Here is a 24,686-nt window from a genome sequence, read left to right as displayed (position 1 = left end):
TAAATAAACTCGAACTCACTTAATCATCACTTTCGCATTCACATGGTATCTTTCATTCTTTTCAATGTTAACGATGTACCGCACCTTGGCTTCTCAATTAAAAAGTGAAAGTAAGGTGCACCTCAGGTTGATAAGTTCCCTGTGGTTAGTAAAATAAATTTGTATGACTTACAAGAGGAGAAATGTAAAGTATTAATATTATTGTTACATGAATACGAATTGCATGTTTTCTTAAATTGCATCGTGGATCTTTTAAAGATAAGTGGGAAACCAACGCAGCATATTTGGTCAGTGACTATTCCTTTTGCAAGTTTACTTTCTGGGTATGAGCAAGGCGCCCACTGTCCAGTGCCCGCTCAGATTGCGCGCAAACACAATTCAATCTGACGTGATTCACATACAAAGCAAGCAGAGAGTAATCATTCGCATTTCTCTCAGTGCCAGGGCCAGCCGGTCCTGTGACAGATGTGTTTGTGCAGCCCGGTTACTGAGAGACCAATTAGACCTTTCACACTCTGCAGTTTCCAACAAGCATTTCCCGGCCCGTATTGTCGTGAGATTAAGTGGCCACATGACCGTATTATTCTGTACAATACTCTCTCGTTTAGCCCCGACTATTCAGAGTCAATCAATAGCCCGACACGTGGGCTGGGATAGGGAGGAAGAATCCAGCAGCTTTAAACTAAAAAAAAATGATGGCAGGAGTAAATTTACTCCAAAAGCTGTAAATAGTTGATCTTCAATAGACATTACATTTCGTTTGCAGATGATCGCTGTGAAAATAGACGATGGGGAGAGTGCGAAGTGGCTGTGAATTGTAGCAGGAAGTGTTGGTGTGGATCTTTACCTCGGTACAGGAGCAGGTACTAACGGAACAAATTCGAGTAGCTTGGATCCCCGCACTGCCGACTTCGCTCTCTTTCTGCACCCTGTCGCTGCCATGGCTGCTCTTCAACTGCACACAGCAAGCCGGGACAGCGTAGCGCTCAGCCACACGCCAACTTTCCCGGAAGAGTTCGGGTCTGACAGTGGCGATGAGGTTTTACTCTGTGATGCAGACCTGGAGCTGAATCCCTTCGATGGACTGCCTTATTCTTCTCGCTATTACAAACTCCTACAAGAAAGGAAACAGCTACCGGTGTGGGAAGCCAAGGCCGCCTTCATGGAGAGTTTAGTAAGCAATCACTTTATCATCCTATCTGGAAACGCCAGGATCGGCAAGAGCAGTCAGGTAAGAACAACCAAGCTAACGGGAACATGCGATGAAAATAAACGTTTATTGAGTACACTTTTTGGGGGGCTTTAAATGAGTATCCTGCTGCATGCTGCCCAGCTATGTTTTGAAAAAGGCGCCAATATTATAACAGGTTTGTCTATACTTGAGTGGGCAATGAGGCACGGTTGCCCTCGCCAGTAAAAGACAGCCTGTAAACCTTCAAACAGGCTTTTAATTTGTACTAACGTTGGGCATAACTCGAACACAGAGCTTTCTGCTGACCTGACCTTAATGATAAGACTGTCATTCAAAGAGCAGCTTTGGCAAAGGGAAACAATACATGTGTTGTGGCTTGTTATTACCGTGCCAACATCCAGATAATGTGAACACGTGTTTACAAAATGTTAATCAGTAATGATAAAGTAACATCTTTTTTTCTGGAAATCCTTTCAGTTTTTAACTAAATATAGTAATACTTTCCATTTATCGAAACATAAAGGCGAAAGCACATTTGGAGATATTTTTACTTGGATCTTGCACATTGTCTACAATATACTATAGTTGCTACCTTCGGGCCTGCTTATTTTAAAAGGTTATTTTTAATGTGAGTAATGTTTTTTTAAAAATTCTAACTAACAGGAATGCATAGCTTAGAAACATGTGATTTTATTTCTGTTAGCAGTAACACAGATAGCAGCCAGCAAATAATCATGATGTTTCTGTGGTAATGGTCTTTTAATGTCTCTAAAGTAGCAAATGAGCCTCTTAACTAGTATGAATGTCCAAGTTTGTTAATCCAGCTGATTTTTGTGAGAAAATGGCACAACCGTCGTTGAAAAGTCAGATTTAGCAGAGCATGTGCAGGTAACCTCCACTGAGAAATACAGACAATGGGGGAGGATGGCCTCTTTATACTGCAATGGAGTTGGCATTGTTATTCAAACTACGAACTTGGTCGCAACTACAAGAACTAGTTGGAGGTCTGAAAGAAGTTGTGTGACTTATAAGAGGATAAATGTAAAGAAGGTCTCTAGGTCTCTGTGGCATAAAAGTTGAGGGCAGAATGAGCTTTACTAGTAGATGGTTGACTGTCCCTACGGTCTTTGTGGGCCAGCTGGTAAACATACCTCAGTCACAACTTCCTCATGTACTACTCTAATATTATGCCCAGGTAGCCGACTTGTTGCATGCTTGTGTGTATCCGGTGCCCTCTGTGCTTTTCGCGTTTTTCTTTAAACTCCATTTTTGCAGTAATCTTTGGAGCTCTGGTAAACCTAGATAAACAGGCTGTTGGCACTTTTTACCAAGATTACATTATTTTTTATTTCCATTTCAATTTTTGCTAAGATTAGCAAAGACAGAAATGTTGGGCTCTGTCTTAAAATTGACTAGTTTCTGTGTTTCAGCTCTTTGTAATAATTCACATTCATATGAACTTGTGTTAAAAGATTATTGTAGATAAAAACTGCTTATACGCCATGTCACAAAAAAAGAGAACATAGGTCAACATCCTATTAGATAAAGCTGAATAGCAGTATTGAAAAATAATAGTAACCTGAGGCAGCCAACAATAATGTCAAAAGATCATATTAAATAAGACGAGATGTTATGGTGATAGTCTTAAGGAGGAGAACTATAAGAGACTTATTTAGGCTTGATTTTAGAAGGAATAGTTAGGACCAGAAGAACAATGGGGGACACTTAGGCTGTTTATACTACATCAAGCACCAATGTTCCCTATAACTTTTCTTTGTATTGGGCAAGCTACAAACTCCTCTGAACACTACTTTTTTTGTCCATGGGCAGTTTACATTTAAAGCAGTTATCAAGTGATGAATTTGTGAGTTGCCTGTTTATTTCAATGTGCGGTGCCTTCTGGAATCGTACGCATCTTAGAAGAAACGTCTAACATCCCAGTTAAGATCGACTATCGCCATAGATCAAAGTAATTTCCAGGACACAACTGGTCTCTGTGATTCACTACTGCACTATGCATTTAGCCACTGATCTATTAGAAGAACTATCTGAGTTGTAGGAATTAGTGTCTTGGCTTATGGCCATCCATTTTATTCCATATGTAATAACCAGGAGTGTGCACACATAACATTTATATATGTAAGTACATATTGAAACATACATACATGCATCCATGCAGATGTAGGCCAAGGGTTTATTCGTTAATGTCTTGTTTCTTCTGAAACTATTTAACTTTGTTTCTATAAGTGTCCAGTCTTGCCTGACCAACAGTGAAGCATCTTGCTAGAAGGCAGTGGTGCCCTGATTGTTTCCTTTGTTATCTTTTGTAGATCCCCCAGTGGTGTGCGGAACATTGTCTTTCTTCCAAGTATCAGCATGGGGTTGTAGTGTGCACACAGACGCATAAGCAGACGGCTGTCGGCCTTGCTCTCCGCGTGGCAGATGAGATGGATGTCAACATAGGGCATGAAGTGGGCTACATAATTCCATTTGAAAACTGCTGCATCAATGACACAATCCTGAGGTCTGTGTGCACGCATCTACTTCTGGTGACCCTTGCAGAACCGTCACTCAAATGCAAATAGGAAACAATATGTAGGAGGCCTGCAGCTGCAGACCCCTCTTCAAGCAACTGACGCCATATGCTGCTCCTTATCATTTACATTACGCTTTACAAGGATTGACAATAGAATGTAATGATAGTGACAGGACAAAAAGAAAGGATTAGAATGAATAAGATGAGTTGCAGGGGAGCAAGATAAAAGGAAATTTGAGTGAAACAACATTTGAACAAAGGAATAAAGACAATTTAACACCAAAATAGTAAATGAAGTGTTTGATAAATACTGATTAAAAGTAATTTTATACACATTTTCTCATACAAACTATAACTGAACTAAAGCCATAAGAGAAATACATGGGAATAACTGTAATTAATACTTAAGTGCAAGTACCATTTACTTCCATGAGGTCTGAAATAGACATTATGGAAGGATTGCTGACCAACACCCATGCTGCACACATGCACACAATAGATCATGTTTATAACTTTAGAAAGCAAATGAACATTTGGGGGAGGGTCACCACTTAACTATAACAATGCCAACACTATCCCCATGCAGGGCCTATGGTTTGTACTTTCATAATTTAACCTGTGACTACTGTCCTTTTTCCAGCTATTTATATGTATGCGTGCATGTTTATATCTAAATGGAATTCAAGAAAATTTGTAACAGCTCTTTCTTCCCCCACCCCACACAATTTTATTTATTTATTCCACTCTTTTACATTCAAATACACTATTATTCCCTGTCTGACAAGGCAGGAACGGTTAATTTATCACAGATTTCTGCTTGTAACCTGCTGCTTGGGATGAACTAGAGGAGTCTGGTGTAGCAGGGGTAGCTCACTCCCATCTTCTCTGCCTCCCTGGAGAAGAGCCTCATCTCCAATCCACAGGTCTCAAATATATTTTGGGCTAAATGTAAAATAGAGCTGTTGGTGCTCTGCACTCCCATTGTATATTCCCATTGCACACTCCCATTGCACACTCCCATTGCACACTCCCATTACACACTTCAAATGCACACTCCCATTTCTCACACCAGCAAGCTTTAAAACCCCTAAGTAATAATGCCAAATTATGGTCCATTACTCACTGGGTGCTGGATTCAGCATGTCAAATTTCATTTTGCATATGATCAAAAGTCACCAGGGAGAGTAGACTTTCAACCTATCAATCTGGGCTGGAGTCTAGCCCAAGTCCCAAAGGTGAAAGAGAACTGTGTCACCCACTGCTCAACAGAACATTCCCTAATTCACAGATTTCTTTAAATTTAAAACTCATTATAATTTTACTTCAAAAAAATCTACTGCAAACCTCAAAGGCTTAAAAGGTATGTGTGTGAGGTGAGGAAAGAAACTCTGTTATAGGGAAAAATAAATTAAGTAAAAGTCTGAGTAACTTTTAACTAATTTCTTTTTTCCTTTAAGCGAGCTCGGATCGAGACAGCTAAATAACAATCTCTTCATGTTGTAGGTACAGCACAGATGATATGCTACTACAGGAGATGATGTCAGACCCTCTACTGGAACACTATGGAGTTATCATCATAGATGAAACTCACAAAAGAACTGTTTCTACAGATGTGCTACTGGGTCTTCTGAAAGACATTGTGAGACAGAGGCCAGAACTAAAAGTCGTAATAATAACCTCCCCTCATATGTCGAATAAGCTGCACACCTATTATGGCGATGTTCCTCTAATACGAGTGGAGACTGAAGAGCCCATTGGGTGTCCACTTGAGGTTGTTTACAGTTGCAAGCCTCAAGAAAATTATTTCCTACCAGCGCTTAGGCTATTATTTGAGATTCATCATACAAGGGAGAAGGGAGATGTTGCAATTTTTCTATCCTGTAAAAAGGTAAGCACATTGCTTGCATCTTTTACAATCATCATCATCATCATAGGCAGTCCCTCGGAATTGAGGAAGACTTGCTTCCACTCCTGAAATGACTTCTTTGATGGCTGAACAGTCCAATACGAGAGCCACAGACTCTGTCACAGGTGGGACAGGTAGTCGTTGAGGGAAGGGGTGGGTGGGACTGGTTTGCCGCACGCTCTTTCCGCTGCCTGCGCTTGATTTTTGCATGATCTCGGCGTTGCGACTTGAGGTGCTCAGTGCCCTCTCGGATGCACTTCTTCCACTTAGGGTGGTCTTGGGCCAGGGACTCCCAGGTGTCAGTGGGGATGTCGCACTTTATCAAGGAGGCTTTGAGGGTGTCCTTGTAACGTTTCCGCTGCCCACCTTTGGTTTGTTTGCCACGAAGGAGCTCCGAGTAGAGCACTTGCTTTGGGAGTCTGGTGTCTGGCATACGAACTATGTGGCCTTTTACAATATATCCCTCCTAATAATACAATATAGAAAAGTTGGTGAATGCACCACTAGCATAGCAGCTAAGAACGACCAAAGAACTCTTGAGCCATATCATTGGCTGTGAATAACCGAGACAAACTATATATTCCAATGTTTGCCTTTTTGTTTAAAACAATGATTATATGCGTATATATTTCCAATTGAAGCAACAGCTTCAGATACAAGGTTTGTATGTAATACTTTTTTTTGTAAATTACCTGAACTGTTTAGATGGAGCTATAATGAAGCTGTGACCTTTTCTCTTAGTCAATGTATTTATTCTACATCCTTTTACAAAAAATTAAAATCAATAATGTGCATTTATTTTGATATGTTTTAAAGGTAGTCTATTGATAAGCATTCTGGAATTTAGTAATTTCCTTCCGAAAGCTTTAAGTATTTGATACATTACTAGGCCAAGTTCTTCAATTGTTAATGATTTGTTCCAGCTTTGAAACGGCGTCATTGTCTTGGTATTTACAATGTGTGATCTTGATACAATATGCAGGATTTATGGATATTGTATGTATTCACTGTGTAGTAGCATAGCACAGTACCCTGTGGCCAGGAGTCCCCAAGGACTTATCCTTGGCTTCCACCTCTTCCATACCTATATGCTACCCCATGGTGACATCATGCAAATTTTATATCTTCCGTTACAGTTACCGTGTTTTTTTCTTCTGCCATTATGACTGGGTACAGTTTCAGAAGTGCCACTGGTGCTATAGTGCCTCTTCATTTGTGAGCCATAACAGTGTTGTTAGACTTTCTGATCATGGAGCATCATAACTATGCTCAATCTGCACATGTATGTACTTTCAGCAAGGATCACTGCAGGGTAAATGGAACAGTAGCTTTTTTGTTTGTCTTCCAGTAAATCCATCGATATCATTGTGACTGTACAGTTACAAAACAAATGTTCAAATGTAAAACTGATGAGTCTGGAACATTAGTCAGGCCATGGATCAAACCTGGAATCTTTGTGGTCTATATGATTGACAGTCTGATCTTTTGTAAGGATGCAAAATCATTTTTGCTGTGAGTTATCAGAATTTACATGACATATTTATATACTTGCAGGAAATTGATGAGGCATACAATATAATCAGCCGAGAAGCTTCCAAATTGCACCCAATGCTGGGAGAGCTAGTGCCAATTCCCTTTTACCCAGAACAGAGTAGGGCCATTGACAGATCAAGTGACATGTTGGAGAAGAACTCCAAACGGTACAGAAGGAGAGTGGTGTTGACCACTAGTGTGGGAGAGTCCTTACTTTGCATCGAGAATGTGAAGTTTGTCATCGATGTGGGCATGGAGAGAAGGAATGTAAGTACACCATTTCTATAGCTGATTTTGTTTAATAAGTGCATATTAAAAGTATGATCACTATATTCCAAAATATAGAACATTACAAACTACATATTACCAGTTCATCCACTATACTCACAACTGTATACCTCATCGTGGATGACCTAGAATCAATTGACTGAGGGTGCCCCACTTCTCCCTTGAACAGAGGCCCAACCAGTCCCCAATGCAGATTGTTTACAAACTTATTCAGACCAGGAAATTCTCATATTCTCTTACATAAGAACATAAGAATTAGGAACAGAAGTAGGCCATCTAGTCCCTCGAGCCTGCTCTGCCATTCAACGAGATCATGGCTGATCTGGCCGTGAACTCAGCTCCACTTACCCGCCTGCTCCCCATAACCCTTAATTCCCTTATTAGTTAAAAATCTATCTATCTGTGACTTGAATACATTCAATGAGCTAGCCTCAACTGCTTCCTTGGGCAGAGAATTCCACAGATTCACAACCCTCTGGGAGAAGAAATTCCTTCTCAACTCGGTTTTAAATTGGCTCCCCCGTATTTTGAGGCGGTGCCCCCTAGTTCTAGTCTCCCCGACCAGTGGAAACAACCTCTCTGCCTCTATCTTGTCTATCCCTTTCATTATTTTAAATGTTTCTATAAGATCACCCCTCATCCTTCTGAATTCCAACGAGTAAAGACCCAGTCTACTCAATCTATCTTGCACCAGAGCAAAAAAGAGAGCCTAGAAGGTCAGCACAAAGTAGAACCAGAGGAAGAGCATACACAGATAGATGTTCTCCCAGGTTCCATTCCACAAACCCTTCATCACAGATGGATGTTTACTTCCTTCATTTCCGAAAACGCACAACTTCATCTTTTTATGCAGAAACAGCCTGGTTCTCTTATATTTTACAATGTTTTTATTGGGTTCTCAAGTGTACATTCACATATATATTTTATGACACCATTATGAATTTTGATTGCAGTGCTTACAGGAAAAATGCATTGATGCATCAAGTTTCTTAGCATGATTATGTTTGTAAAGTCAAGGAATTGTTTGTTCTCTGTCTCTGGAGTCAGTTGGAAAAGGAGACTGTGCTTACTAACTGCCGTGTTGATTTAGGATTGTTGCCTTTCACTGTCGATGGGTGAGCTGCTGTGTTTGGCAGGAATGGGGAGAGATTGTACTAATGGGCCTAGGGTTGCTTGGCATTTCTTGATCTGATTTGAGATATGTGCTTTAGCCATGTTTGTTTTGGGGAGGACTGGACTTAAAAAAAATATATAGCTTGTATTTCCTTTCAGTATATTTTTCGAGGATTCATAAATGGTTTAAATTGTTTAAAATTGTTGGGGTGCAGAGGATGGTGGACAGATGGGATGGTGAAGCAGGAGAACAGCAGAGGCTCAGCCCAGGTCCAAGTGGATCAATTGCAGGGCTCTACTGCTGCAGCCGGAGTCCACGTTTGAGTGATTGATCAAAGGTTTAAGCCCCACGTGGAAACATAGATTGAGATGGAAAACAAATATTATCATCATCATCATAGGCAGTCCCTCGGAATCGAGGAGACTTGCTTCCACTCTTAGAATGAGTCCTTGGATGGCTGAACAGTCCAATACAAGAGCCACAGTCCCTGCCACAGGTGGGACAGACTGTCGTTGAGGGTAAGGGAGGATGGGACAGGTTTGCCGCACGTCCTTTCCGCTGCCTGTGCTTGTTTTCTGCGTGCACTTGGCGATGAGACTCGAGGTGCTCGGCGCCCTCCTGGATGCACTTCCTCCTCTTAGGGCGGTCTTTGGCCAAGGACTCCCAGGTGTCAGTGGGGATGTTGCACTTTATCAGGGAAGCTTTGAGAGTGTCCTTGTAACGTTTCCTCTGTCCATCTTTGGCTCGTTTGCCATGAAGGAGTTCAGAGTAGAGCGCTTGCTTTGGGAGTCTCGTGTCTGGCATGCGGACAATGTGGCCTGCCCAGCGGAGCTGATTCAAGCATTCTGCTGACAGGAGCATGCTCAAATTCAGACAATTTCTCATGAAGATCTTTGTTTGATTTACATATATCCTGATGTTTGAAAATCTCGATGGATCTTTAAGAAAAAGCCCTAAATCCAGGTGTGTCAAACCTTGCACCTCACTGAGGCAGGTTCAAGCCCCAGTTTGAAAACAGCACTGTTGTCAGGAAAACATTTTAAAAGGGTGTGAGATGCTGTTTCCATGCAGCTAGGGTAATTAACTATAGTATTTAACACCTCTACTGCAATTGTAAGCAAAGTGGTGGCGATGGTAGATTCCACCACAGGAATTGCCAGACAGTGTTCTGTAATCATTCCGTAATCGTGGTCACTCAACCAGGAAACACCAGGACTGGTTTGATGACAATGACCAGGAGATTCAAGAGCTAATAGATCGCAAGCGCAGGGCATTTCTGAACCGAAAACAACAACCCAACTCAGGAGCAACAAAGCAGCTTTACAGGCGGTTTAAGGCCGAGGTCCAACAAAAAACCCGCAACCTAAAGAATAAATGGTGGGTGGAGAAAGCACAGGAGATTCAGCAGCTGGCCGGCAACCATGCGCCGAAGCACCCACCTGCTGGCCAAGAACGGGGAGACACTCATCAAGGACACCGAGGTAGTTAGGACCCGCTGGAAGGAGCACTTCGTAGGTCTCCTTAATCGAGACTCTGTCTTTGAAGGGAGTGTCTTGTGCTATGTGGGAAGTTAGGGACGCTTCCAGTGTCTCTGACCACTACGTGTGCAGGAAGTGCACCTGCCTGCAGCTCCTGACTGCATTGCGGCACTGGAGCTGCAGGTGGATTTACTCTGGAGCATCCACGATGCTGAGGAGAACGTGAACAACACGTTTAGTGAGTTGGTCTTACCGCAGGTAAAGGGTACACAGCCAGATAGGGAATGGATGACCAATAGGAAGAGAGAACCAGTTGATGTGGTATATTTGGACTTTCAGAGGGCTTTCGACAAGGTCCCACACAAGAGATTAATGTGCAAAGTTAAAGCACATGGGATTGGGGGTAGTGTGCTGACATGGATTGAGAACTGGTTGTCAGACAGGAAGCAAAGAGTAGGAGTAAATGGGTACTTTTCAGAATGACAGGCGGTGACTAGTGGGGTACCGCAAGGTTCTGTGCTGGGGCCCCAGCTGTTTACACTGTACATTAATGATTTAGACGAGGGGATTAAATGTAGTATCTCCAAATTTTCAGATGACACTAAGTTAGGTGGCAGCGTGAGCTGCGAGGAGGATGCTATGAGGCTGCAGAGACTTGGATAGGTTAGGTGAGTGGGCAGCTGCATGGCAGATGAAGTATAATGTGGATGAATGTGAGGTTATCCACTTTGGTGGTAAAAACAGAGAGACAGACTATTATCTGAATGGTGACAGATTAGGAAAAGGGGAGGTGCAACGAGACCTGGGTGTCATGGTACATCAGTCATTGAAGGTTGGCATGCAGGTACAGCAGGTGGTTAAGAAAGCAAATGGCATGTTGGCCTTCATAGCGGGGGGATTTGAGTACAGCGGCAGGGAGGTGTTGCTACAGTTGTACAGGGCATTGGTGAGGCCACACCTGGAGTATTGTGTACAGTTTTGGTCTCCTAACCTGAGGAAGGACATTCTTGCTATTGAGGGAGTGCAGCAAAGGTTCACCAGACTGATTCCCGGGATGGCGGGACTGACCTATCAAGAAAGACTGGATCAACTGGGCTTGTATTCACTGGAGTTCAGAAGAATGAGAGGAGACCTCACAGAAACGTTTAAAATTCTGATGGGTTTAGACAGGTTAGATGCAGAAAGAATGTTCCCAATGTTGGGGAAGTCCAGAACCAGAGGTCACAGTCTAAGGATAAGGGGTAAGCCATTTAGAACCGAGATGAGGAGGAACTTCTTCACCCAGAGAGTGGTGAACATGTGGAATTCTCTACCACAGAAAGTTGTTGAGGCCAATTCACTAAATATATTCAAAAAGGAGTTAGATGTAGTCCTTACTACTAGGGGGATCAAGGGGTATGGTGAGAAAGCAGGAATGGGGTACTGAAGTTGAATCTTCAGCCATGAACTCATTGAATGGCGGTGCAGGCTCGAAGGGCTGAATGACCTACTCCTGCACCTATTTTCTATGTTTCTATGTTTCTAAGAGCAATGCAAGGAAGGTAGTGCAGGGGTCCCCTGTGGTCATCCCCCTGCAAAACAGATACACCGTTTTGGGTACAGATGAGGGGGATGACTCATCAGGGGAGGGCAGCAGCAGCCAAGTTCATGGCACTGTGGGTGGGTCTGCGGCACAGGGGGGCAGGAAAAAGAGTGGGAGAGCGATAGTGATAGGGGATTCGATTGTAAGGGGAATAGATAGGCGTTTCTGCGGCCACAACCGAGACGCCAGGATGCTATGTTGCCTCCCTGGTGCAAGGGTCAAGGATGTCTCGGAGCGGGTGCAGGACATTTTGAAAAGGGAGGGTGAACAGCCAGTTGTCGTGGTGCATATAGGTACCAACGATATAGGTAAAAAACGGGATGAGGTCCGACGAGACGAAATTAGGGAGCTAGGAGCTAAATTAAAAAGTAGGACCTCAAAAGTAGTAATCACAGGATTGCTATCAGTGCCACGTGCTAGTCAGAGTAGGAATCGCAGGATAGCTCAGATGAATACGTGGCTTGAGGAGTGGTGCAGAAGGGAGGAATTCAAATTTCTGGGACATTGGAACTGGATCTGGGGGAGGTGGGACCAGTACAAACCGGATGGTCTGCACCTGGGCAGGACCGGAACCAATGTCTTAGGGGGAATGTTTGCAAGTGCTGTTGGGGAGGATTAAACTAATATGGCAGGGGGATGGGCACCTATGCAGGGAGACAGAGGGAAGTAGAATGGGGGCAGAAGCAAAAGATAGAAAGAAAAGTAAAAGTGGAGGGCAGAGAAACCTAAGGCAAAAAGCAAAAAGGGCCACATTATAGCAAAATTCTAAAGAGGCAAAGTGTGTTAGAAAGACAAGCCTGGAGGCTCTGTGCCTCAATGCGAGGAGTATTCGGAATAAGGTGGAAGAATTAACTGCGCAGATAGCAGTTAACGGTTATGATGTAATTGGCATCACGGAGACATGGCTCCTGGGTGACCAAGGCTGGGAACTCAACATCCAGGAGTATTCAACAATTAGGAAGACACTAAACTGGGTGGCGGTGTGAGCTTTGAGGAGGACGCTAAGAGGCTGCAGGGTGACTTGGACAGGTTAGGTGAATGGGCAAATGCATGGCAGATGCAGTATAATGTGGATAAATGTGAGGTTATCCACTTTGGGGGCAAAAACACGAAGGCAGAATATTATCTGAATGGCGGCAGATTAGGAAAAGGGAGGTGCAACGAGACCTGGGTGTCATGGTACATCGGTCATTGAAAGTTGGCATGCAGGTACAGCAGGTGGTGAAGAAGGCAAATGGTACGTTGGCCTTCATAGCTAGGGAATTTGCGTATAGGAACAGGGAGGTCTTACTGCAGTTGTATAGTGCCTTGGTGAGGCGGCACCTGGAATATTGTGTTCAGTTTTGGTCTCCTAATCTGAGGAAGGACGTTCTTGTTATTGAGGGAGTGCAGCGAAGGTTCACCAGACTGATTCCCGGGATGACTGGTCTGACATGAGGAGAGACTGGATCAACTGGGCCTTTATATACTGGATTTTAGAAGGATGAGGGGGGATCTCATAGAAACATGTAAGATTCTGACGGGACTGGACAGGTTAAATGCGGGAAGAATGTTCCCAATGTTGGGGAAGTCCAGAACCAGGGGACACAGTCTTAGGATAAGGGGTAGGCCATTTAGGACTGAGATGAGGAGAAACTTCTTCACTCAGAGAGTTGTTAACCTGTGGAATTCCCTGTCGCAGAGAGTTGTTGATGCCAGTTCATTGGATATATTCAAGAGGGAGTTAGATATGGCCCTTACAGCTAAAGGGATCAAGAGGTATGGAGAGAAAGCAGGAAAGGGGTACTGAGGGAATGATCAGCCATGATCTTATTGAATGGTGCTGCAGGCTCTAAGGGCCGAACGGCCTACTCCTGCACCTATTTTCTATGTTTCTATGTCCTCGACTCCATCCTGCAGCATGCTACCCGCCACCATCTCAGCAAAACCCCAGCCCTGCACAAGGTAGAAAAGGCCATCCGTCAGCTCAAGAACAAGGCATCGGGAGCAGATGGAATCCCCACTAAGGCACTAAAGTATGGCGGAGAGGCACTATTGGCACGAATGCATGACCTCATCTCTCTCGTCTGGAAGGAGGAGAGCATACCTGGAGCTCTCAGAGATGCAGTAATCGTGACCATCTTTAAAAAAGGGGACAAGTCCAACTGTGGCAACTACAGAGGAATCTCCCTGTTGTCAGCCACTGGGAAAGTCATCGCTAGAATCCTCCTCAACCGTCTTCTCCCTCTGGCTGAGGAGCTCCTCCCGGAATCACAGTGCGGATTCTGTCCACTACGGGGGACAACGGACAGACATCAATGACAAGGTTCAAAACCGCTTCCAGTGTGCCAGCGCAGCCTTCGGCCGCCTGAGGAAGAGTGTTCAAAGATCAGGACTTGGCATGTGGAGTATGTTATTTGGGGAAGAAGTGTGTGCACTGGATATTAGAGATCCTCTACTGGCGTGAATTGCTCATTAGCTTTGTTTAGAGGTTCATTCTGTATATGTTGGATATGCAGCTGGCCAAAGAAAAAGTATCTGTCTTTCAGATGGCCTTCATTTTTACCTATAGATTGGAATTTTGTTCTCTCTATTTAATCCTAGGTTTACAATCCAAGAATACGAGCAGATTCTTTAGTGATGCAACCAATCAGCAAAATACAGGCCATGATGCGCACACAGATCATGGGTACAGCTAGATTGGGTAAAGTCTCTGATATTATTTGATATACACACGGTGTTTAAAATGAGAGATTATATGCATACATCAGTGCTTTATATATGAAAAAGAACTAAAAACTGTAACTACTGAACCTGGCATAGCTGTTGAGATGTGGATATGAGAAAAGGTGAAAGAAAATCTCTTGCTGCACAGGGGCAGAACAACTGTTTAACAATATGTTCATTTCTTGACACCAAGGATAAGAAACACACTTTAAGGTCTGGCATTTTCTTTATTGGACAGTGCAAATATTGTTTTTGCCTCAAATTTTATAATAACTGCTAATGTATCCTGTTATTTTGTACAACCATAAATTTCAAAATGCATAACTAAGCTATTGATAACTAATTGGTTTCTTCAGGCAAATGTTTCCGATTATATACCGAGGAGTTTCTAAAGAAAGAGATGACTGAACTTTCACCAGCTTGCGTGCTAGAATCCAACCTTACTCATATGGTTTTATTTCTGAAGAGAATGGATATAGCAGAAATGGGCCAATGTGACTTCATTGATAGGCCAGGTAATACTGTAGTTACAATATGTAACAAATGAGTGAAATAATCCATTTCTGAATTGAATATTAGATGTTAAATTGTCTAAAATATCAAAATAGGCTTCAGTTCTCTCATTCTGAGCATCAGTTACAATCTTTCCAAAAGCCTCTGACCAACCTTACTGCAGCTGACAAAATTTCTAAGTAATTTATCATTCATAAATTTAAAACAGAAAGATAGTTTCTTAAACGATAAGGGGATAAGGGGTTATGGGGAGCGGGCGGGGAAGTGGAGCTGAGTCCATGATCAGATCTGCCATGATCTTATTGATTGGCAGAGCAGGCTTGAGGGGCCATATAGCCTATCTGAGGAAGGACGTTCTTGCTATTGAGGGAGTGCAGCGAAGGTTCACCAGACTGATTCCCGGGATGGCTGGACTGACATACGAGGAGAGACTGGATCAACTGGACCTTTATTCACTGGAGTTTAGAAGGATGAGAGGGCATTTCATAGAAACGTATAGATTCTGACGGAACTGGACAGGTTAAATGCGGGAAGAATGTTCCCGATGTTGGGGAAGTCCAGAACCAGGGGACATAGGAGCAACTGGTTTAGAATGGAGTATCTTAGAAATTTGAATTCTCGGCATTTAGTTTGCTCCAGTTCTAGTCAGTTAGAACAGTTTCACTTTGGAACAGAATTTTTTTTTCAAAAGGGGGCGTGTCCAGCCACTTACGCCTGTTTTCAAAGTTTAGGCAGTGAAAACTTACTCCAAACTAACTTAGAATGGAGTAAGTGAAGATTTTTGTACGTTTGAAAAAACCTTTGTCTACACTTTAGAAAATCAGGCGTAGGTTACAAATTAGGCGTGGGGAATGGGGGGGGGGGGGGGGGTTAAAGGGAAGTTTACAAACATTAAACACTTCAGTTTTACAAATAAAAGAGTCGCGGAGGTCCGGGGGGGGGAAAGAGTGCGGGGGTCGGGTCGGGTCCGGTCGGGGGGGAGGAGCCTTATTCACGCAGCCCCAGTGAGGCCATTCAGCCAGGGCTAGGGGCTGCGTGCTTCGGGCCCCTCCCACAGTTTTGGGCGCCTGGAGCTACTGCACATGCGCGCCCACTGTAGCGCGCATGTGCAGAGGTCCCGGCACTGTTTTCAGCGCAGGGACCTGGCTCCGCCCCCTACAGCTCGTGCTGCACCGTGCCCAGCTGCAAACGACTTGCAGGGAGCCGGAGAATAGGTAAGTTTTTTTTAGGCGCACTTTCTGGCGCGAAAAACGGGCGTCCAGGTCCGGGCTGCGCCGTTTTAGGCGCGGCCCGAAACTTGGGCCCGTAGTCTTAGGATAAGGGGTAGGCCATTTAGGACTGAGATGAGGAGAAACTTCTTCACTCAGAGAGTTGTTAAATTCCCTGTGGAATTCCCTGCCGCAGAAAGTTGTTGATGCCAGTTTATTGGATATATTCAAGAGGGAGTTACATATGGCCCTGATGGCTAAAGAGATCAAGGGGTATGGAGAGAAAGCAGGAAAGGGGTACTAAGAGAATGATCAGCCATGATCTTATTGAATGGCGGTGCAGGCTCGAAGGGCCAAATGGCCTACTCCTGTACCTATTTTCTATGTTTCTATAATTCCTAACAAATTTATCACACAATTTTTTAGATACGACTGTATTTCTAAAAACTTAGTTCCTAACATTTTTAGCCAATGTGCGATAATCTAACCCTAAAAGCTTTAAAAATAAAATGCTTATCTATTAATAAATATCATAAGCATATTTGATCTGCAGGTAGATTATTCAATTGACCTGAAAGAAAAGGAAATGATCATTGGAGACATCTGCTTTGTACTGAACCAGTAGTTATTGAAATCTCACAAAATACACTGGCAGACAGTATTTGCATTGTATTTTAATTCTGATGGCTGAATTTTAGCTTTCTCTGCATTTTTTATTAATTCTATTTCCACAATGCAGCCTTGTTTGTATTGCACAAATCCTCTGACGCTTTCCACATAACCAAAACATGATGCAATGCTGAAAATCAGAAATTTTGATTAGCTGCAAGTTTTGAAGTAAAATTATATATGAAACATTTCTAAGTGTGCAAAAGCAATGTTGCCTGATTTAGACAGACTGATTCAAGCCTGTTATAGCCTATTGAAAACTGTGTCTTCTATTCTGAAAATTTATAGACTTACTTTCATTAAATTCTGTCAGCTGCACCCTGATTGACACAGCAGTACTAAAGCCATTGTTATGAGTGTATTGGCTTACTTTGTCTGGGCCAGCTGAGCATATACTGTACCCTCTATCTATGACGTATGCCAAGTCTTTCAAATTGTTAAATGCAGCAGAAATTAGAAATGATTGCATAGGTTCACAAATTGTACACAGAGTTAAGACTTTAAGCTGCTGAATATACCCCAAGATACCAAAAAATGTAAGTTAGTAGTTTCCTGCACAACTGCATAAAATGATCCAATTTACCTAATAATTGCACATATAGCTTGAGAGGGAAAATGTTACGAGAATAATCCTAATCACTTGTAGAAAAAGTGAAAAGGTGAATTATATTGAGTTTATTATTTTTAAATGAAATGCTTTTATTGCTTGATGTTGTTTAGATCAATCCCCCCCCCCCCCAATTAGATTTTGATGCTGCATAGTTAAATGTCATTGGTTCTGGGATTGGGTCTGGTGCAAACTGAAATGTTATGGCTTAAATCTCAATCAATTAGCATTCACAAACACCCTTGTGAGTGGTTGATTCCTGGCAGTTTCATTTAATTCCCAGTAACCGATTAGCTGTTCACATTTTGCAACAACCCAGCAAAAGTAATTTACTATCACCAGCTCTCTGACTTGGCAGATTAAAATAAGGCTTTGGTGAGATACTTATCATTCATCATAGAACTGTAGAAAGAGATGGCTGATGGGCACATAGATTGTAGAATGCTATATGAATACAATGTCTAGGATTTAAAATGAATTTGACAGCCAATACATAATGATCTACTAAATTGCCTTTTCTAACAGCTCCTGAAGCTCTGATGCAGGCATTAGAAGACCTTGATTACCTTGCAGCCTTGGATGATGATGGAAATCTGTCAGAAATTGGAATCATTATGTCAGAATTTCCATTGGATCCCCAAATGGCAAAAGCTCTTGTTGCATCCTGTGAATTTGACTGTGTGCACGAAATGTTAACAATAGCTGCCATGGTAACAGGTACTTTAAGCAACCCGTTACTCTTTTTTCCCCCCTTTTCAGTTTTATTCTTATTGATTTATGTTGTGGATAAAAATGTTGGAATAGTAATACCAAATCAAAAATATTTTAGCCTTCAGATTGAACAAGTATGGGTCTTTTTTAAAAAAAACATTTGATTACATTACTTTTATTTTTGGAAGATTTATAGACATGACAATCAAATATTTTTTGTACTATAGTAAGCTATTGTAACACATTGTCTTATAGACTCATTCTGCTTTAAAAAGTTCAAGAAATTAGACATTGCTATTTAATTGTATTATCGGCTTTCATTTGCCATTTCAAAGGTGTGCTAGAAGATAGATGTACAAAACATTCATACAATATATGGAAGAATGTATCCAATTTCAAATTTTGAAAAGATATTTAAATATATTCTTGGAAGATTTAAACAAAGCTTTAATGTACTTAAAACAGAATCATTAACATAACAGAATGACAAATTGCACCAAAAAGCAACTGCTGTAAATGTTTCCTGTATTTTCTCTTTTGTAAAGCTCCCTTTTGTTTCTTGGATCCACCTCCTGGTTCAGAGGAAGTTGCACGCACTTGTCGGCGGAAATTCTTGCATCCAGAGGGTGATCACTTTACCCTCATAAATGTTTACAGTACATTCAAGCAGAGCAAGCTGATCTCATCAAGCCAATGTAAGTAAACTATAAAATATTTGAGGGAACAGTGTTGGGAGGAATCCTTTAGCTAATCCTTGAAAATAATTCTCTTTAGCATAAAATTTTCTTTTTAAACTTGTTTTACATATTGAAGAAATTCTTTATTTTGATATGGTTGACTTGACTCCCTAGCCATCTTCTGTCATACTTAATTCTTTAAAAAAAAACATCCTGCTGTTCTAATGGATCTGGTTTCACTCTCGTGTAGTCAATGAAGATGAAAAATGGTGCCATGACAACTTTTTGAACTGCTCTGCTCTGAGGACAGCAGATGCCATCCGAGCTGAGCTACTGGACATTATGCTGCGTATTGAGCTCCCCATTTCAAAACCTTCTTTTGGCACACACAAGAATTCACTGAATGTGAAAAGAGCTTTGCTGTCTGGCTATTTCATGCAGGTAAAGACTTTTTTCACCATCATTCTATAATTGCATTACTGACCTCTTCTAAAATGGAATTTTATATTTAAAAGTACTGGGTGAATTGTGAGATTCCTATAGCATTGTGACAAGTAATAAAGTGATATATAGCTCCTCTCTATAGTTAAGGACTGCAGCAATACTTTGTATTTCCCTTGGACTTTTGCGTAAACCTCGCTGCATCCTTTGTCATGTCACTGTACTTTTGGTTTTGGTTCACTTGCTGTATGTTGAGATACAGCTAGTCAATTGTTTATTTTCCTCCTAAAAGCCTGACCAATAAATGACCAAATTCCTCTTCACATATATCAAATGTGTTTGAATATTGCTCAGTTTTGATACACAAATTGGCAATATTTATGTGTTGAAGTAAAAATGTTTTCATGACTGAAACTGTAGGCTAGAATTGCATTAGTCTATTTGTACATCACATTTAGTGATGGTGTAAGGATTTTTAATCCAGTTGAGAATTGCAGAAACTCATCAGATTAATGTAACCCTCCTATTTCCAGACTGCTCGAGATGTTGATGGATTAGGGAACTATGTCATGCTAACACACAAACATGTAGCACAGCTGCACCCTTTTTCAAGCTACTGTTCCACAAGATTAAAACCAGAATGGGTTTTGTTCCATGAATTTACAATATCTGAGAACAACTGCATTAGGATCATCTCAGATGTGTTACCTGAAATGTAAGTGTAACTTAACTAAATTCCTGATGAGTCCAGAGTACTTGTTTATATACCGTATATACTCACATATCATGCGACTTTTGAAGACCTAAATTGTAACCTAAATTTGGGGGGTCGCATGATACGCGAGATACAAAATTTGCGGGTGTGAAGTGCTGGCCAAGATTAGGCTGTTAGGCTGTTAAGCAGACAGTATCCACGCTGAATCTCGGCATGCTCCAACAATCCTCTATGTAAAGACATTTCTCTTGGTTTCTCCTCTCACTCTCCATGATGGTTGTAAATCGAATATCCCTGGTTGATATTAGTTCCTCGATACACATGACCAAATCATTAGTTTATGTGGAAAACAAGCCAAGTTCCTGCAGCACGCCACTAACTACATCCTCCCAATGCAAAAAAAAAATCCATTTGACTCCTGCTGAAATTCTTCTCTTCAGGGGGAGAGAGTGTCGCGGAGGTCGGGGGGGGGGGGGAAGAGAGTCGTGGAGGTCGGGGGGGAGAGAGAGTCGCGGAGGTCGGGGGGGAGAGAGAGTCGCGGAGGTCGGGGGGGGGGGGGAAAGAGAGAGTCGCAGAGGTCGGGGGGGGGGGGGGGGAGGAGAGAGTCGCGGGGGGGGGGGGGGGAAGAGAGTCGCGGAGGTCGGGGGGGGAGAGAGAGAGTCGCGGGGGGAAGAGAGAGTCGCGGAGGTCGGGGGGGTAAGAGAGAGTTGTGGAGGTCGGGGGGGGGAAGAGAGTCGCGGAGATCGGGGGGGGGGGGGAAAGAGAGAGAGTCGCGGAGGTCGGGGGGGGGGAGAAAGAGAGAGTTGCGGAGGGGGAAGAGAGAGTGTCGCGGAGGGGGAAGAGAGAGTCACGGAGATCGGGGGGGGAAGAGAGAGTCGCGGAGGTCGGGGGGGTGGGGGGGGAAGAGAGAGTCGCGGAGGTCGGGGGGGGGGGGGGTGGGGAGAGAGAGAGTCGCGGAGGTCGGGGGGGGGGGGGGGGGGAGAGAGAGAGTCGCGGAGGTCGGGGGGGGGGGAAGAGAGCACGGAGAGAGAGCACGGAGAGAGAGCACAGAGAGAGAGCACAGAGAGAGAGCACAGAGAGAGAGAGCACTGAGAGAGAGCACTGAGAGAGAGCACTGAGAGAGAGCACAGAGAGAGAGAGCACAGAGAGAGAGAGCACTGAGAGAGAGCACTGAGAGAGAGCACTGAGAGAGAGCACTGAGAGAGAGCAGAATCCACTCGATGTTTCATGTTAAGGTCTGTATTCGATCTCAAAAAAGTGACTCGCATGATACATGAGATATATGGTAAAATCATGTTTTGGGGACGAAAATTTAGGGGTCGCATGATACGCGAGATCGCAGGATACGCGAGTACATACGGTACATGTATTATAATTGGGTGTGTCACATCTGTATTGCCTTCAAATAGTAATTTTGGCATTTAATTGTACAAGTTCACCTGCACTATTCAAGGGGTTGAAAGGAAATAAACTGAGAGCAAAGCTGGAATCGCTCATCAATAGCCCCTCAACCTCAAGATGCATTGCTGCCTCAGAACAAAGATTTCTTGGTTTTCTGCTGATTACTTTGAACAATAATGTATGGGAAACTCCCAGAACTGAATCTTGATTTCACAATCTGCAGTTAACCATTACTTCCCAATCATAGTAAAATTTGACAACTATTTCAAGAGCCGGAGAGCTTCCGACATCCTCAGTTTAGAACTGCTAGCAATCCAAAATAAAGGCCATTTCACCTCCATCTACTCGTTTCCCATTGTCTTGATCTCTAGTCCTCCATCCCTTATGCTACATCTTCTTTCTCCTCCCCAACCTTAGTACCGTAGTCATGCCCATGACACTCACACCTCCTGACCATTTCAACAAAAAATCTTAGTTTCTCCATTCTTTCCAACGACAACTCTTATCTTCAAGCTTCCCATTCTTTCCAAAGTCTCTATGCATTGCTGCCTCAAAAATACATTTCAATGTAGCTTCTATCCTATTAATTGCACTGAAACTAATCAGTCAAAAACCTTGTGTGACTATATATAATCGCTGCTCAACATCTCTCATTCTTGACATCCCTACTGCCTTTGAAACAGTCAAATCACTTCACCTTTATGGTGTGCACACTCTTTCTTTCCACTATATCTGTTGCAGTGAATTGCTTCCAATGCCTCCTCCTCCTGTGGCTGCAGGCACCTGCAGAATCTTTCATGGTCTGCTCCTCTTTTTAGAAACTGACTCAGATTTACTCCTCCCCATCTCCATTGATCCAAAGGCTATTGAGACACTAATATACCTGTTCAACATCAAGACCAGGATGAAACCCTATTCCCTTGCAACTTAATCGTGACAAAAGGAAGGAATCCTCTTCAGTTCCTGTTTGTACTGTGGCTTTGATTCTATTACGTTTGGTCTAAGTCAGAGATATACAGCTTGGCCAACTACTCAACCCCAAATGGACCTTCCTCCCCACGCGTCCCTCTGTTCCCCCCAACCCCCACCACCACTGTTGTAATGTAGGAAATGCAGTAGCCAATTTGTGCATAGCAAGGCCCCACAAACAGCAATGTGATTATGACCAGATAATCTGTTTTCGTAATGTTGATTAAGGGATAATATTGGCCAGAACACCAGGAAAAACTCCCCTGCTCTTCTTCGAAATAGTACCATGAGATCTTTTACCCAAAAGAGCAGATGGGGCCTCAGTTTAACTTCTCATCCAAAAGACAACATCTCCGACAGTGCAGCACTGTGTTAGCCTAGATTTTTGTACTCCAGGCTCCAGAGTGAACTTGAACCCACTACCTTCTGATAGAGGCAAGAGTGCTACCCACTGAGCTATAGCTGACACTAGTCACAGGTTGAAAGCTTCAGAGATAGCTAATAATGGAATGCCTGCTTGTGCAGAGGAATAGTCTTACAAAGATAAAAATCTTATCAAAGACCCTAAAGAACATCATTACTTCAGTATTGGAATGTATTGCTAATTGGAGTGTGGATTGCACAAAATTAGATCATTGTAATTTTTTTAAGCTAGCTGCAGGTTAAAGCAGCCATTACCATAACTACTGCTAAAAAAGTCCATCTTTTACAATGTGAGAGAGGGATTGAAGCTTTTTCACTTCCCTCACTAATCATCTGTATGCTTCCTAGCAGCCAATGAAAGAACAGAGATCGCACAATTGAGTGCAAAGACTTGGTTAGGATATGAAAACCCTCTCACCAAATCAAATTTACAAGCACTTGCTCAAACCACCATATTGCTTGAGTTAAATAATTTAATTTCAAGCCAAAAGTTATTGTGTGATATTAATGCTGTTTTACACTCCATTACGAAGAGATTTAAAAAACACAGCCCTACTGTGCAATGTACCCATATTTCAAAGTGCACATTAAAATCTACGATCCACAATAAGTTATAAACATTTCTAAAATTCTGCATTTGTCACGAATGAATACTCCCTAAATTATTCCCCTCCCATCTCTGCACTACAACCCTTCCTCATTTTATCTGATGGGCTCACAGACCTGTTTTTATAAACTAGATGACTTTCTGATTATCTCCAAGAAGGGGTCTAGCACATTATCCTTGGCTCAGTTATTGGTCCATGGAACCAAAATGTCATCGTACTGCGCTGAAGAGTCAATCAATCATAGGCAGTCCCTCGGAATCGAGGAAGACTTGCTTCCACTCTTAAAATATGAGTCCTTAGATGGCTGACCAGTCCAATACGAGAACCAGAGTCCCCATCACAGGTGGGACAGATAGTCGTTGAGGGTAAGGGAGGGTGGGACAGATTTGCCGCACGCTCTTTCCGCTGCATGCGCTTGTTTTCTGCATGCTCTCGGTGATGAGACTCGAGGTGCTCAGCGCCCTCCCAGATGCACTTCCTCCACTTAGGGCGGTCTTTGGCCAGAGACTCCCAGATGTCTGAAGAGTAACACCGTCTCCCGTACCACACCACAACACAAAATTCATTACTCCTACTAAATCAACTACTCCACCACTGGTGGTGGTGGGGGTGAGAGGTTTCCAGCCTTCTCTCTCTTGCAGTGTGCAAGCTGAGGTTTTGTTTTAAAAAGGTGACTCCATGTGGTTTCTGGGTGGCCGCGAGGTCTACACCACTCCTGAGGGAACCTTGATTGTGGTGCCTGAAGGGCTCCCTTTGTTAAAAGATCTCATCTGATCAGGCAATATGCCTGAATAGTTGCAGTCGGCAGCGACCGATAAGTTCAGAGATAGTTGCTTGCGCTGTGTGCCTTCAGATCTCTGATTAACAATTTAGTCCCAGAAATTAAACATTTTGGTGGAGCAAAGCCGCCTCAAAACACATAACTACTTCAAGGCGGGTTTGTGATATCAGTTTCCTAATCTGGCACTTGCAAAAATTTTTTCTGCAGGTTTGTGCAGCTGGCTCCTCAGTACTACTTCAGTAACCTACCCCCCAGTGAGAGCAAGGAACTCCTGCAGAAAATTATTGATCACTTCTCAAAATTGCCAACAGATGGAGAGGAGCAACATGTAACAAGCAAAGAGAACGAGAAACCAGAAGAAAACCTTAGCCACCAGAATGAAGACAGATGTGCCATTCAATGATAAGACTAACTTTCACGATTTCTGGATTGGGCAAAATGATGCAAACAATAATAAGGGCCAAAAGCTTACTATGTTTACATGTTGTGGTGTAAAGTCGCACAAAGCCTCACCAGGGATTTGAAAGGCTTTAATCTTGTTTAGAGCTGACTCCATAGTTTCTCTATGCTGGTTAAATTTTAGCCCAGATGGATTACTTTGTCTAAAAGTTTTAATATTCCTTTGTCT

The 24,686-nt window shown here is 42.8% G+C and overlaps 1 protein-coding gene across 1 annotated transcript; it reads left to right on the top strand.

Moving 5' to 3' along the window:
* Positions 1-977: 977 nt before the first annotated feature.
* Positions 978-24,642, top strand: LOC139260300 (putative pre-mRNA-splicing factor ATP-dependent RNA helicase DHX32). The gene is made up of 11 exons (XM_070876745.1): positions 978-1,231; positions 3,523-3,716; positions 5,232-5,616; positions 7,189-7,434; positions 14,213-14,312; positions 14,692-14,850; positions 17,858-18,049; positions 18,589-18,738; positions 18,980-19,161; positions 19,695-19,876; positions 24,266-24,642. The coding sequence occupies exons 1-11, from the start codon at positions 1,163-1,165 to the stop codon at positions 24,459-24,461; spliced, it is 2,055 nt and encodes a 684-aa protein (XP_070732846.1). The 5' UTR covers positions 978-1,162; the 3' UTR covers positions 24,462-24,642.
* The last annotated feature ends 44 nt before the right edge of the window (positions 24,643-24,686 follow it).

The sequence above is a fragment of the Pristiophorus japonicus genome, chromosome 3 (assembly GCF_044704955.1).
Source record: "Pristiophorus japonicus isolate sPriJap1 chromosome 3, sPriJap1.hap1, whole genome shotgun sequence".
In the NCBI taxonomy this organism is placed as follows: Eukaryota; Metazoa; Chordata; class Chondrichthyes; family Pristiophoridae; genus Pristiophorus; species Pristiophorus japonicus.
The sequence above is the reverse complement of the archived record's forward strand: the minus strand, read 5'-3'. Positions and strand labels throughout refer to the sequence as shown.